At 39.7% G+C, this 14481-nt stretch overlaps 1 protein-coding gene across 1 annotated transcript in view; it reads left to right on the top strand.

Moving 5' to 3' along the window:
• The window catches only part of syne2 (spectrin repeat containing nuclear envelope protein 2), a 325700-nt gene that overhangs the window by 192077 nt on the left and 119142 nt on the right, over positions 1-14481 (top strand). The window contains exons 55-62 of the mRNA XM_062967506.1: positions 519-656; positions 3571-3756; positions 4315-4476; positions 6870-7052; positions 8445-8576; positions 10559-10741; positions 11220-11294; positions 12471-12584. Of these exons, the coding sequence (XP_062823576.1) occupies positions 519-656; positions 3571-3756; positions 4315-4476; positions 6870-7052; positions 8445-8576; positions 10559-10741; positions 11220-11294; positions 12471-12584 (1173 nt within the window). The remainder of the gene's footprint in view (positions 1-518; positions 657-3570; positions 3757-4314; positions 4477-6869; positions 7053-8444; positions 8577-10558; positions 10742-11219; positions 11295-12470; positions 12585-14481) is intronic.

Here is a 14481-nt window from a genome sequence, read left to right as displayed (position 1 = left end):
TCGTCATCTCTTCTGCAGGCTAAACATAGCGCTCAGTACTCTAGCTTTTCCTCAGTTCAGGTCCCGAGGTATTATTGAATGACAACCCACATCACTTTTGATTATCTGCCATTTGGATAGGGGATTTTTTCTGACCGCACATGTCCCTGTTTTTGGCGGCTGCCTAATTGCATAACTATCCAATTATAACAATATATATCTTGAGAGGCAGAACAGTTCTCAAATAGCAGAACTTGGAAACGTTACCTTTTTGTGGACTACATCTTTCAGAATCTTCCAGCCAAACTAAGAGAACGATTCTGGGAGTTGCAGTCCAAAAGTAACTTTTCTAAGCTCTTTCAAGTAGTGAACCAGAAACTGAACCCATCATCAACAGGCTATTTTTAGCTCAGATGCCATAAGCAAACTGCTTGGCTTACTCATGATGAGAATGTATTTGCAGCAGCTTGCAGTAACTGTGGAACCCAGTGCATTAAACTGATGCAACGGTAATATGTAATTTCTGTTTCATGTTAAAGGCTTCTAGCAAGATGGAAGAATGCGATGAACTGCTGAAGAGCACCCAGGTTTGGATTGAAAGCACCAATAATTTGCTCACAGAGGAATGCCAAGGCGACTCTGCAAAAACTTTGACTAAATATGCCACTTCACTCCAGGTAAATGTGGACACATGTTTAGGAGAAAAAAGTGTTTGTCTGGTGCATTAGTATTTGTAAAGAAAACAAAGTATTGTCAAGAGAAGAATCCTTTATTATAATAGTAATAATAATTTGTTTGTTTCTTACCTGTCTCTCGTCATAGCTTGAGATGGGGCACAACAGAGTTTAGACGTATTACCATAAAATATATACATTAAAACACACCATTACAAAATACATATATTAAAAGACATAGTGCAAGGATTAAACTACAATACAAATACATATATTTAAATACAAATAAAATGTAAATTTAAAATCCCAACATTTAAAATGGACTGGGTTTAAATGTATAACTGCTATGAAAATTCGTGTTTCAACCACTTTCCCTGATTCATCTTCTGCTAGTGAATTGGGATTTGTGGTGTGCCCCTTTAATTTATTTGTTGTTTAAAAGCTGCTACTAGGAGATCCATTTTTTTTTCATGTCAGGAGTGACTTAAGAAATTGCAAGTCGCTTCTGGAGTGAGAGATTTGGCTGTCTGCAAGGATATTGCCCAAGGGATGCCCGGATGTTTTACCACCCTGTAGGAGGCTTCTCTCATGTCCCCGCATGAGAAGCTGGAGCTGACAGACGGGAGCTCACTTCGCTCCCTGGATTCGAGCTGCCAACCTTTCGGTCAGCAGTCCTGTCAGCAAAACGGTTTAACTCATTGTTCCACCAGGGGCAAGCTGAAAGGCTTTAGGGGTATTTCAGTTTGGATATTTTCCCTTCTGCCGTGTTTGTGTGTGTGTGTGTGTGTGTGTGTGTGTGTATATATGTGTGTGTGTGTGTAAATCTATCTATATATACACACACACACACACACATATATATATATTACACACACACATACATACATACATACACATACATACATACATATACATACATATACAGTAGAGTCTCAGTAATCCAACAAAAACGGGTTGGCAGAATGTTGGATAAGCGAAAATGTTGGATAATAAGGAGGGATAAAGGAAAAGCCTATTAAAGGTCAAATTACGTTATGATTTTACGAATTAGGCACCAAAACATCATGTTTTACAACAAATTGACAGAAAAAGCAGTTCAATACATGGTAACATTATGTAGTAACTACTGTATTTACGAATATAGCACCAAAACATCACAATGCATTGAAAACATTGATTACAAAAACACTGACTACTAAAAGGCAGACTGCGTTGGATAATACAGAATGTTGGATAAGCGAGACTCTACTGTGTGTGTGTGTGTGTGTGTATATGTATGTATATATGTGTGTGTGTGTGTGTGTGTGTGTGTGTGTGTGTATATATATATATATTGTCAAGGACAGAACGCCACAAGATAAGATATAACAAAGTTTATTGGAGTTACAGAACCAAAAATGCCCGTAAAAGACAAGGGCTAGGCAAACATTGGCCTTAAAAAGTAAAAAGACACAAGGAAAACGTTCAAAAGATAAACTGGATTAAACCGGAGTTTAATCCGGGTTAAACCAAAAAAGCTTACTTCAGCCTGGGACTAAAACAAACAAAAGCTGGTGAACAAAAGGTTCAAAGGAATACAAAAAACTGGCAGCAGATGCTTCTCTGCTGCCAAAAGCTATGTTTGAGTAACTAAGAGGTTACTCCTCCACACAGCAAGCAATTTCCAGATACAAACGCAGCATTCAAGGGCAGAAGCGGTCAGCGAAGTTCCAATCCGGTCCGAAGGTCGTAAGGCAGGTACAGACGTTTGTAGTTCACCAGGTCCAACGATAATCACAGGAAGGAGAGTCCGAGGCCGTAGTCAGTCAGTCAGTCAGTCAGTCCAGAATAAAAAGATGGCGTTCGTCAAGAAGACGACGGAGGTCCAAGCTATTAAGATTAAGCACAGGTTGCACAACAAAAGCCCACACAGTTCCTCCCGCCGTCTATGCCCAGTGTCCTTGGTAACTTACGTAGTCAGCAAACGAATCACACCCGTCTTCAGGAATTTCCCACACAGAGCCCAAGCGTTCGTCCAGATTACCTTGCCCAACGCAATTAGCCATTGCTTCCAAACCCCATTTTATGCCAGTTTACAGCTCCTCATCACTATCAGCTGTTACCCTAATTCCAGGCGTTTCCTCATCACTTTCCTCATCAGAACTGAAACACCTTTGACTACGCCCCACAGCATCCCCAGCTGTGGATCCCGTCCCATCCCTCCAGCTTGTCCACGGGTCTAATCCTGAAGGTCCCCAATCGCCTTCCATACTATCATTGCCAGTGGCACCTAAATCCTCCCTCACATGAGTCCATTCCATGTCATCCTCCTCTGAGCTAACCATCTCTTCCTCCATTCTCTCAGTAAAACCCTCAAAGGAATCCTCGTCAGATGGTTCTGCAAATAAGTCCCGCAGCCGCTTCCTTTCTCGCTCCTCGAGAGTATCTGACTCCCGAGGAGTCTTACGACCACGTCTCCCAGTATCGGAGCCATAAGGCTCAACCATAACATATATATAGGGTTTGTTCATGCATCTGAAGAAGTGGGCCCGGGCTGTGGCGCAGGCGGGAGAGCAAGCCAGCTGCAACCAGCTGCAATGAATCACTCTGACCAGGAGGTCATGAGTTCGAGGCCCGCTCAGAGCCTATGTTTGTTTGTCTTTGTTCTATGTTAAAAAGGCATTGAATGTTTGCCTATATGTGTAATGTGATCCGCCTGAGTTCCCTACGGGGTGAGAAGGGCGGAATATAAATACTGTAAATAAATAAATAAATAATAAATAAGTGGAATACATAAAGAACTGCATTGAATTATGTTAGTCTCAAAAACATTTGCACAAATTACAGTTACTTTCTTGGAACATTGCAGTGCATCTTCATGCATTGTGATAGGTATATAAGATAATCTTATATATTGATTTTTCTTCCTTTCCCCTAGATTGCATTTGAAGATTCAGAACAAAAGGAAACCCTTCTCAGTGCCATTTATCCAGAATTGGAAGAGTTGTCCACTTTAGTCGAAACCGATGCTCTGTTGCGGGAGCTGAATAACGTCGGCAAGGAAGTTAAAGCCTTACAGGAAAAGATAATGGGCATTCTTCCACATATCCAGCATTTGGCTGATGTAAGTCCGGGTTGTCTAAAGATAATGTTGTCAACTGTATAAATTACAGTACCGATTTATCACTGCTACGATTTAGCATTACTAAAGTGAGTGCTACTTTACAGACTTCGGAAAGTCAAGTCCTTGCCTCAATGAGATTATAAAGTCTGAAATTCAGCAAGGAAAAAACAATGGAGAGGATGTTGAGAAATTGGGAGGGCCCAAGTTTGCCCATGCCTATTCTAGCTCAAGTCATTAGTGTTATCTGTAATGTGTTTAATGCCTGTTGTGACCTTGTTTAGATATCATTCCCCTCAAACTAACAAGAAAACAAAAGGTTTACTTGAGAGAAACAGAATTTTTTTAGGGCTATGGGAGAAAAGTGGTCACAGCCAGAAAGTTGATTGTTGTCACACTCATGGGTTGTACGGCTTTTAAAATATGTCCGAATGAAGCTGAGTGTTTGGCTGCCACACCAAGACCAGGTTTCCTTTCCATTAATGGTCTTTTCTGTTTTTTTACTAATTGTCTTTCATGGGGAACGTGCTAAGAATTGTGGGTGTTTTTCTAAAAATGTAGGAGGTGGAAGCCGTTGAATCTGAAGTGAAAAAAATGGAGAAGGATGTAGACAAAATCAAGACCATCTTGTCCCCTTCAGAAGACACGCTCGATTTTTCTCCTAAGGAGCATCTTAAACACGGCCAGGTGAGTAGAAGTGTTTTGTTAAACAGCACTGGCAGAGGGAACTAATATTAAAACAGAGATATTCTTCTATGTGTTATGAACTCTAACTGGCACCAATTCACCATGATCTTGGGTTGAGAAGCCTCTTTCACAATTTCTGCTACTTAGGTCTTCACAAGAGGTCCAGTTCAATTTTTGTCACCTCCAATACAAAGATGCCCCTTTGATCGCTGACGATTTCCTTGTTAGTAAATATGTTCCAAGGTTGTTGCATGTTTTCCCTGCTGTATGGCCATGTTCCAGAAGTATTCTCTCCTGACGTTTCGCCCACATCTATGGCAGATATCCTCAGAGGTTGTGAGGATGCCTGCCATTGATGTGGGCAAAACGCCAGGAGAGAATACTTCTGGATAATGGCCATACAGCCCGGAAAACATACAACAACCTTGTGATCCCAGCCATGAAAGCCTACGACAATATGCTCCAAGTTATAATTTTCAATTTAGTTGACCTTTCTTGTCCATGGATTCTGTATCCAGAGATTCAACCATACACAGTTTTAAAATGTATAGAAGGAACATTATTTTCCTGCAGTATTATATATAATGGGACTTCAGCATCCACATATTTATGAATCCACAAGGGGTCCTGGAACCTGGAATACAGGGTTCTGTATTCAGAGTGTTTAGACAATCTTTGATAAAACCTTTTTGTTGTTGTTTATTTGCTTTAACAACAAAAGGGCCTCCCTAGGTCTAATTTCATGGCAAAAATGCTGCCAAGTCATCTAAAGGATATTGTGGACAAACAATTTTTGATGTTGCGGGCCTGATGTAGTAAAGGAGTGTAACTCTCCAAATTTTTCTGGGGATTTCCAGACAAGAAAAAGTCAGGGCCAGCTAACACCTCCCAACAAAGGATTCCCTCAGGCAGGAAGCAGCCTGGCTTTGAAGCCGCAAAGCCATCAAGTGCTAATCAAGCTGGCCAATTGCAATATTCACACTTGCCTCCAACAGTTCTTTCTCCCACCCTGGACATTCCACAGATATATAAACTCCACTTACCTAGTCTCCAACAGACCTCACAACCTCTGAGGATGCCTGCCATAGATGTGGGCGAAACATCAGGAGAGCATGTTTCTGGAACATAGCCATACAGTCAGAAAAATTCACAGCAACCCAGTGATTCCGGCCATGAAAGCCTTCGGCAGCACATTTTCTGGGGATGCTTTAATATGCCCCCCTCCATAGTTGCTCTACTGATGCCTCAGCCATTAAGAACAGATAAGATCCTATTAGCTCTTCAGAGTGCCTTTGCTTTAGCACTAAAGTTGAAACAACTAGTTTCCTCTAACAAATTGCCCCCCAAGACATGGGGAGGAAAAGCATTCTTGCCTCCTGATTCCCTGGAGAAGAACCTTCCACTTTCTCAGTTCTTCATTTCACTTTCTCTTCATTTCATGACAATATAGATGTTACTTTCAGTGAACACATGCAAGTATTAGCAGGGATCAGGACACCAAGTGCAGGACAGATAGTAGGCAATGGCATGCATAGCATCTAATAATGTGCAGACGCAGAGTTGTTCTGAGTTTATCTGGAATCAGGTGCCTGGGACCAGCACTGCCCTATAGATGTTGCTGGGCTCCCTCTCCTATCAGCCTTGGCCATCAGAGTAATGGGAACTGGAGTCCAAGAACATTTGTAGTCCAGCAGCATTCCCGTACCCATTATATATGTAGTGGTTTGGATTTCTGGAAAAGCTTTTAATATCCCAAAGCACTGTTGTGATGCCAGGTGTATTATTATTATTATTATTTACACAATGACATTGTATGACACAGCAAACAAGACAGATATGCTGGATTTCGTATCACAAAATCACAAGTCGAACACTTCCCAAATGTTTAGGATGTATTTTCAGATGATGCGCGCAGATCCCAGTAAGGTGACCTTTTGCAGTTGGCAGATCGTAATTTTATCAATGTCTATTGTTTCCAAATGCTGGCTGAGATCTTTTGGCACTGCACCCCATTGTTGTTGTTGTTGTTATTAATGTTGCTGCTCTTTGTATATTGACCATTCCCAGTCTTTGGAATCAAAGCAGCATAAAAATGTTGAAACCAATGCAGTTAAAATTCTCATCATACGGAAGTTAAACATGTCATCAAACTACAGTAGACCTTTTCACGTTCAAATAATCAAATCTGCAAAATTTAAACCAGCAAATGTGGAAGAATGACTGTATCAATAAAATTTCAAAACAGTATAAAATATAAATATTAAAAAGTAAAAATATAAATACAAATATAAATACTATATACGGTACATTCTTCCTTTCTCAGTCATTTACTGCAATTATATTATTTACTTACATGCTTTTCTTTTCTTTTCTTTTCCTTCTCATTCAATTTTTTCATCATTGTATTGGTTCTATATCTTCTGATTTAGGTTATCATGGTCCATATCAGTGCTATGCAAAACCAACTTATGGAAATGCAATCCTATGAAGAAAACTTAAAGTTACCAAATATGAGGGTGCAACCTTTGTGTGTGTTCCAAAGAATGAAACATCTCCTGAAAGAGTTGAAGAGATTGGAAAGAATTACCCAGACACAAAATTCACTGCTTGAGGTAAAAATAGAACCACTGAAATACTTTGTAAATATTCACTAAAAATGAGAAGAATGTGACAAAGGAAAACCATGCTCCTGACTGCCAGATATTTTATTTTGACTAACCAAAGGGAAGACAACAATGAATATGTCTGGTGCTTTTAAAGTTGACATCTGGGAACATGGCTGTCAGAGTTTTTAAAAATGACTTCTGTTTCCAGAATCCTGGAGTCAGCATGGCCAATTAATAGTGTATTCCTGACACAACCTATACAGTCCAGAGTAAAAAGAAACTATGCCTTGTGCAATTGTTGATCTGCTAAATTGGGGACAATGCTTTGATATTGCATCATCATCATCATCATCATTATTATTATTATTATTATATATTCAATTTGTAGAAGAGGCACGGGGAAACTCCAGGCTATGGATATAATGTGACTTCTGATCCTTTAAACCAGAGGTGTCAAACTTGTGGCCCTCCAGATGTTTGGCCTCCAACTCCCAGAAGCCTTAGCCAGTTTGTCCAATGGCCAGAATTCTGGGAGCTGAAGTCCAAAACACCTGGCAGGTCACATGTTTGATACCTCCACACTTCCCAAAAGCTATTTTTGTCAGTAGACATTGTCCCAAAGTGGTCAGTCATCATTCATAGTAATGGTGGGTAGCTGTGGAACACCTCATCTCCTCCAAATGGAAGAAAATGGGCCTCAAAATGACCAAAAATGGAAACTTGATTTTGACTATTCCCCAGAGTAGTGTGTGATGTACTTTACTTTGGACTCTGTGCCCTCCTCTATTTTAGCCTTTTGCATGTTGAACACAAAGGTTTGCACATTTTGCTTGCAAACTTTCCATCATCAGAAAATATGGCTTATTATCGAGACTATAGTGCGTTAAAGCTCTGAGCTGCTGAACTTGCAGACCAAAAGGTCCCAGGTTCAAATCCCGGGAGTGGAATGAGCGCCCGCTGTTAGCTCCAGCTCCTGCCAACCTAGCAGTTTAAAAACATGCAAATGTGAGTAGATCAATAGGTACCGCTCCAGCGGGAAGGTAACGGCGCTCCATGCAGTCATGCTGGCCACATGACCTTGGAGGTGTCTACGGACAACGCTGGCTCTTTGGCTTAGAAATGGAGATGAGCACCAACCCCCAGAGTCGGTCATGACTGGTCTTAACGTCAGGGGAAAACCTTTACCTTTACCATAGTGGGCTAAGTTGTTTTACTTGGTATAAAGCTGTTGCCTATGTTCATTCTACACATGTTACAGCTGTTTCACATTGTTGTGCTAAACCATCTCTTACCTGTAAACAGGTGTGGGCTGAATAGTTGTGGGCGTTTGATGGTTTATGAGATAATGTGTTCCACTCTCTAGTTTAAAATGACTAATAATTATTATTGGTTTTGTAGCCAATTGTGAAAGAGGTTGAAGCCAACGAGCAAGAAACGGACTGTGTGAAACAGCTCCTGTTCCCAAAGAGTGACTTGGGTGAATCGTCTGCAGACTTCCCATGGCCTGGTGAGGCTGCGCCCCAAAATGAGGTGAGGATTACGACTCTTTGGCCCAAATTAAAGGAGATGGAATGTAACTTTACATTTACAGTTATATGACTGTTGTGCATTGGGGAATGGCAAAATTGTATGTGAATGTTCAACAAATGTGAAAGGCACAAATGTGCTGTATTAGGTGTACATCCGTAGGAGCAGTGAGCGGTTCACATTTGCACACACCATCCATAATGGCACCACAGGCATAGTGGCATTGCATGCTCGGCTCCGCTTTCAGAACTTTCTACTCAATTTGTGCATTACACCATGGTCCGAAAATGCAACTACATGTCTAAGTCACCAACAGGATGTCAGCATTTCATGTTCAACTCTGTTTCCACAATCTTCAACTTAATATAGATGTTACTCTTTGGGCAAAAAAAGTGCAACCGCATGTATAAGTCACCAACAGGATGTCAGCATTGCATGAGTATTGCAGGTTTAACTCCGCTTCCACAACCTTCAACTTAATATGGATGTTGCATCATGGCCAAATGTGTAGGTCACCAACAATGCTTCATTCTGACATATTAAACTTAAAACATATTATTAATGTTTGTGAGGTTAACTTTATTTCCCATTATACATACTTTATCCAGGTCGCATTTCTGACTGTCCACAAATTATCTAGCTGGCAATTTTTGTAATGGGTCACAAAATGTTCTTGTGCATTCTTTCAATTATGTATGTATGTTGTATGAATGGCAAAATATTAAACCATAGCAGGGGAAAAACAGCTTAGTGTCTTGTACTAAACTTCATAGACCACAAAACTAAGCTTTCCATGGACTACAGTTCAGTTCATAAGATGTAAAACACCTAAACTCTTGTTTGTTCCTTTTACCTAGATGGTCAATTTAGAATAACATTTATATCATGAAAAGGATGTTATAGAATAGCATGTTATATTATTTATATTTGTGGTTCCATATGAGGAGAAAGGCAGGGTACACATGAAAAAGCCCTGCATGAAGTAATGGGTGGAATACACTGATTAAAATAAAATAAAAAAGATGAGCACAAGTGTTTCAAGCTATAAAGGTGGAATAAATGTATTAATATGAAAAAGATGAGTACAAATATTTAAAGCTGTAAAGGTGAAAAACTAGGAAGTAATTTGGTCATTTTTGTTGTGTGCCTTCAAGTCGTTTCCAACTTATGGTGACCTTAAAATGAATCTATCTCTGGGTTTTCTGGAGTTGAGAGAGTGTGACTTGCCTAGGTTTGCCCATTGGGTTTACGTGGCCAAGGAGGGACTCAAGCCCTGATTTCCAAAGCCTCAGTCCAATGTGCAAACCATTGTGCCACACTGGCTCTGAACCATGCAAATGCCATCAGTGTTCCTAATTGCATTACCTTTAGTTACACTTCCCGGAACATTTTTTGTAACATAAAGCCCATAATTTTTGACATAAAATCTTAACTAAATGCACAACACTCAGAATATTGTGTTGAATGACAGCTACCTACACATTACTTTATATGTATAATTAATTCATTGGAGATGGTTGGCTGTATTTTCCCAGGATGTTTTGGACTTTTCCTGTAAAAATCAGGCAGATTGTACTACTTTCTCATGTTGCTTCTACGTTATGTAAAAAAGGAACTTTTTTTGGGGAAGTGTTATTATAGTAGTCAATCTGTCTCGATTAGTTCTTTGGAAGGTCTTGGCTTTTGGCCAGTAGGAATTCCCTTAACCCTGACTTGCCGAGGGAACGTCCAGAGTAATATTTCTTACTGAATCTTGATCATTTCCTTTTAATCTATGGCTGACTCTCAGCACTTTCATCAGGCTTTGATTCTGATGCTGAGACCTTTGTTCAGGTTTTCAGCAGCCCTGAGGAATGCCTTTGGATCAAAGAGGAAAGCCAATGGAAACCAGACAGATAGTACTTCAGTAAGATGTCATCGTCTGTTTGCTATTTCCTTACCATATGTGCTAAAAAATGTCAAATATGAACTTCATTGTTCCTTAGGGCGTGGAGATGGAGGAGATAAAGCAACGGATTGCCATACTGTGCCAGAAGAAAGAGGACATTCTGATGTCTATGAAGAACTCTTTGATGGAGCTTCACAAGCAGCAAGAGCAACCTGATCTGGAGGATGACACTGAGGAATCGCAAGAGTCAGAGGAAAATGGAGATGGTGCAGCATGGCAGGTAATGTAATAATAATAATAATAATAATAATAATAATAATAATAATAATAATAATAATAATAATAATAATAAATGTATTACCTGTCCCTTCTTGCAGCTCAAGGTGGGGTCCAACAGGGTTAAAACGGAGCAATAGAATGCAGTGATTTCATAAAAATGTGAGAAGATTTTTGCCTGGACTCTATTTTAGAGCTGCCACTAAAATACAATCCCTCTGTTGAGTTCCTGCTTAACCCCTCTCAGAATTTAGTGGCACTTTTGACTCAATTGATAGTACTATTTGTTTCTCATTTCCTATTCCATAAATTGCCTAGTATATGTTGGTAACATATGGTATATGTTGCATTTTAATAACATATTCTGGGGCATCAAGGAGGACAAGACACAAATATTTGGGTTTTGGTAGCAATGTGCTGCCTGTTTTTGGCACTGTGAAAAACAGAAATAACTGGGGTGTATTTCGCCTTATATTCTATAGCCAAAGAAACGAGGGTCGGTATCCTTTTTGCCTTCCTTGGCTGAAGAAGCTGAAGACCGTTCATTCCACAATTCCGTAAGTACAGCGTGGGTTTTATTGGCACTAAGGCTGTAGAATGAACCATCTTGTGGTTTTCCTATAAACATTCAGCACTAACAAAAAGTACTGCCTCCTTCAGCAGCGAGGAAGTGCGGATTTGTAAAAGGTTTTGAAAGCCTTTAACAATTTAGAGTGAGAATAATACTGATCCAAGAAAGTTGTCTCTCTCTGCATTGGCTTTCCAATGTTGTGGTGCTGCTAAAGTAGACCAAATTAATTTGTTGATGTTATCACTCTTTTACTGCAATTACTTATTGCCTGCCAAGAAAAAAATAAAATAGATTGCAATGTGGGGAAGGTACAGGAGTTAATGGGAAGGGATAATTAATTAACAAGTTGGGGAAAGTAGGGGCAAAGAACACTTTCAGATGTTGTTGAGCTGCATTTTCCATTAATCATAACCAGCGTAGCTAATGGTGAAAAATAATGGCTGTTTCAGCCAAAGAACGACTGATGTAAGCATTGATAGTATGGAACATATTTATGTTGTAGGTTTCGGTCTAGATTGCTATTACAAGAAAGAAACCAAAAATGGATGCAAAATCACTATATATATAAACAGTAGAGTCTCACTTATCCAAGCTAAACGGGCCGGCAGAAGCTTGGATAAGCGGATATGTTGGATAATAAGGAGGGATTAAGGAAAAGCCTATTAAACATCAAATTAGGTTATGATTTTACAAATTAAGCACCAAAACATCATGTTATACAACAAATTTGACAGAAAAAGTAGTTCAATACGCAGTAATGTTATGTTGTAATTACTGTATTTTCAAATTTAGCACCAAAATATCATGATATATTGAAAACATTGACTACAAAAATGCCTTGGATAATCCAGAGCCTTGGATAAGTGAGTCTTGGATAAGTGAGACTCTACTGTATATACACACACACATACATACACACATGATTGAGAATGGCAGTTAAAATGTGTTTTCTCTCTTACGTATCTTAAATCTTGGCTTCCCACAAGGGTCATTATAATATTTGCCCATGGGTCACTCCTTGTTCTGGGCGTAGTTCCTTTACTCTGACTGCTCGATTAAAAAAACAAACAAACAAGAATTGGGCTGTTTTGGAATAATTTGTAATAGAAAAAAGCATAAAAGAGGATAGAAAACTGTTTTTCGCCATTTCTTTGCTTTGCAGCAGGGTGATGCTGATGAGCCCAGAGACATGCACGTTAAACCTGACCGGGAGAGCAACGCCTTGTCCTTTCACAGAAGATGGAATGAGGAGGAAAATCGTGGTAATCAGATGAAGGTAGGTGGAAGAATCAAGCAATGTCAAAAATGATGGGATTGTTGTTTCCAGGAAAATTACTTTCTAATAAAAAATGAAATTGAAAACTGCTACTCTGCCTATAATCACACAGGTTCTTATTATAGAGTATATAAAAAGATCAAATATTTAAAACAGCCTTGTTCAACCTGGTGCCTTCCAGATGTTTTGGATTATAATTCCATCAAATCCTAGCTAGCAATTGCTGTGAGAATTACATTCTGGAACTTCTGGAAAATGCCGAAAGAGAGCTGTTGGAATCAGCCCCCCATACTGATGAATTCTGAACCACAGAACCAACCATCCATGGCTTGAAAGTATTTTTTTAAGCATCCCCAAAATCAAATTTGGATTTTACCATTTTATATAAGTGGCACAGTGTGTTAAAACGCTGAGCTGCTGAAATTGCAGACCAAAAGGTTGCAAGTTCAAATCCGGGGAGCGGAGTGAGCACCCGCTATTAGCCCCAGCTTCTGCCAACCTAGCAGTTCGAAAATATGCAAATGTGAGTACATCAATAGGTACCGCTCCGGTGGGAAGGTAATTGCGCTCCATGTAGTCATGCTGGCCACATGACCTTGGAGGTGTTTATGGACAACGCCGGCTCTTCAGCTTAGAAATGGAGATGAGCACCAACCCCCAGAGTCGGACACGACTGGACTTAACTTTATCTTATATAAGGGACACAATTTTACTATGCCATTATATATAATATGAGTTGATCATCCATGGATTTAGGTATTTACAAGGGGTCCTGGAACCAAGTCCTGATGGATACCAAGAGCCTATTATATAACAGTGAAAGATTCCCTAAATTTAGATTTTCAGTGTATTGGTCCATCAGAAAATGATCCTTATTTGTAATTTCCAGAAAAGGCAGGGGAGGGGAGAAATGTGAAAAGATTGCAAAATTCTGCATATGATAGAGATTGTGGAGAAAGAGAGATTCCTTGCTAGAATTTGTTGCTATCTACAGAAGCCAAATCTTTGGAAATTCAAGACCGAGAAAGGGAAGCACATTGTTAAATGCTGCATCTTATTATCCCAAGAGAATATGACAGTCGCCAACTTATTTATGTCTCTTAACTGGAGCAAAGGGAGCTGTTTGTCCAACTGTTTGTCCTCCAAAGCCAGAGACTTTAATATAGCCCAGGCATGGGCAAACTTTGGCCCTCCAGGTGTTTTGGACTTCAACTTTCACAATTCCTAACAGCCGGTAGGCTGTTAGGAATTGTGGAAGTTGGAGTCCAAAACACCTGGAGGGCCAGAGTTTGCCCATGCTTGATATATTTTTATAAACATTTTTTAAAGCATGTTCTTTCTGCTTGTTAAAGGTTTATGATGGTCAAAAAGTATTTCTTCACTTCCCTACATATATAAGCTGGCATTTATGACATACACACAATAGTAATACACACATCCATAAGGTCCCTTGGGCATGTAGTTGAACTTTTTTGGCCATGACGTGATGCCTATATTCCGCAAAAAGGTTGTGAAAGCTGAGTTGTTCATATGCTGTCATTTCATGCTGTTGTGCATTGTGTATTGTAAAAGCACATAGTACATTGTGTGTTTCCATTACACATTTCATACTTGTCTGCATTTTCAGTTACACAATGTTGCAATTTACTAACGCACAATTATATGACTCTGTGAGTGTGTAGTTACCCTTGGTCTCCTTGTTGTAGGATCTCTGCCATTGTCTGTCCTTATAATGTATAGCCCTAGGAGGCCTTTCCCATGTCAACTACCTATTCAAAATATTTAGAAATGAGGTGTTGACTGCTACAGAATGCAGCTGACAATGTATTCAATTCTGATAACGCATAACGACATTGGTTGGTGACATAGAGAAGGGAGGATTTATGTACATTAGCCA

The sequence above is a fragment of the Anolis carolinensis genome, chromosome 1 (assembly GCF_035594765.1).
Source record: "Anolis carolinensis isolate JA03-04 chromosome 1, rAnoCar3.1.pri, whole genome shotgun sequence".
NCBI lineage: Eukaryota > Metazoa > Chordata > Lepidosauria > Squamata > Dactyloidae > Anolis > Anolis carolinensis.
Note: the sequence above shows the minus strand (reverse complement) of the source record. Positions and strands in the feature narration are given on the sequence as shown.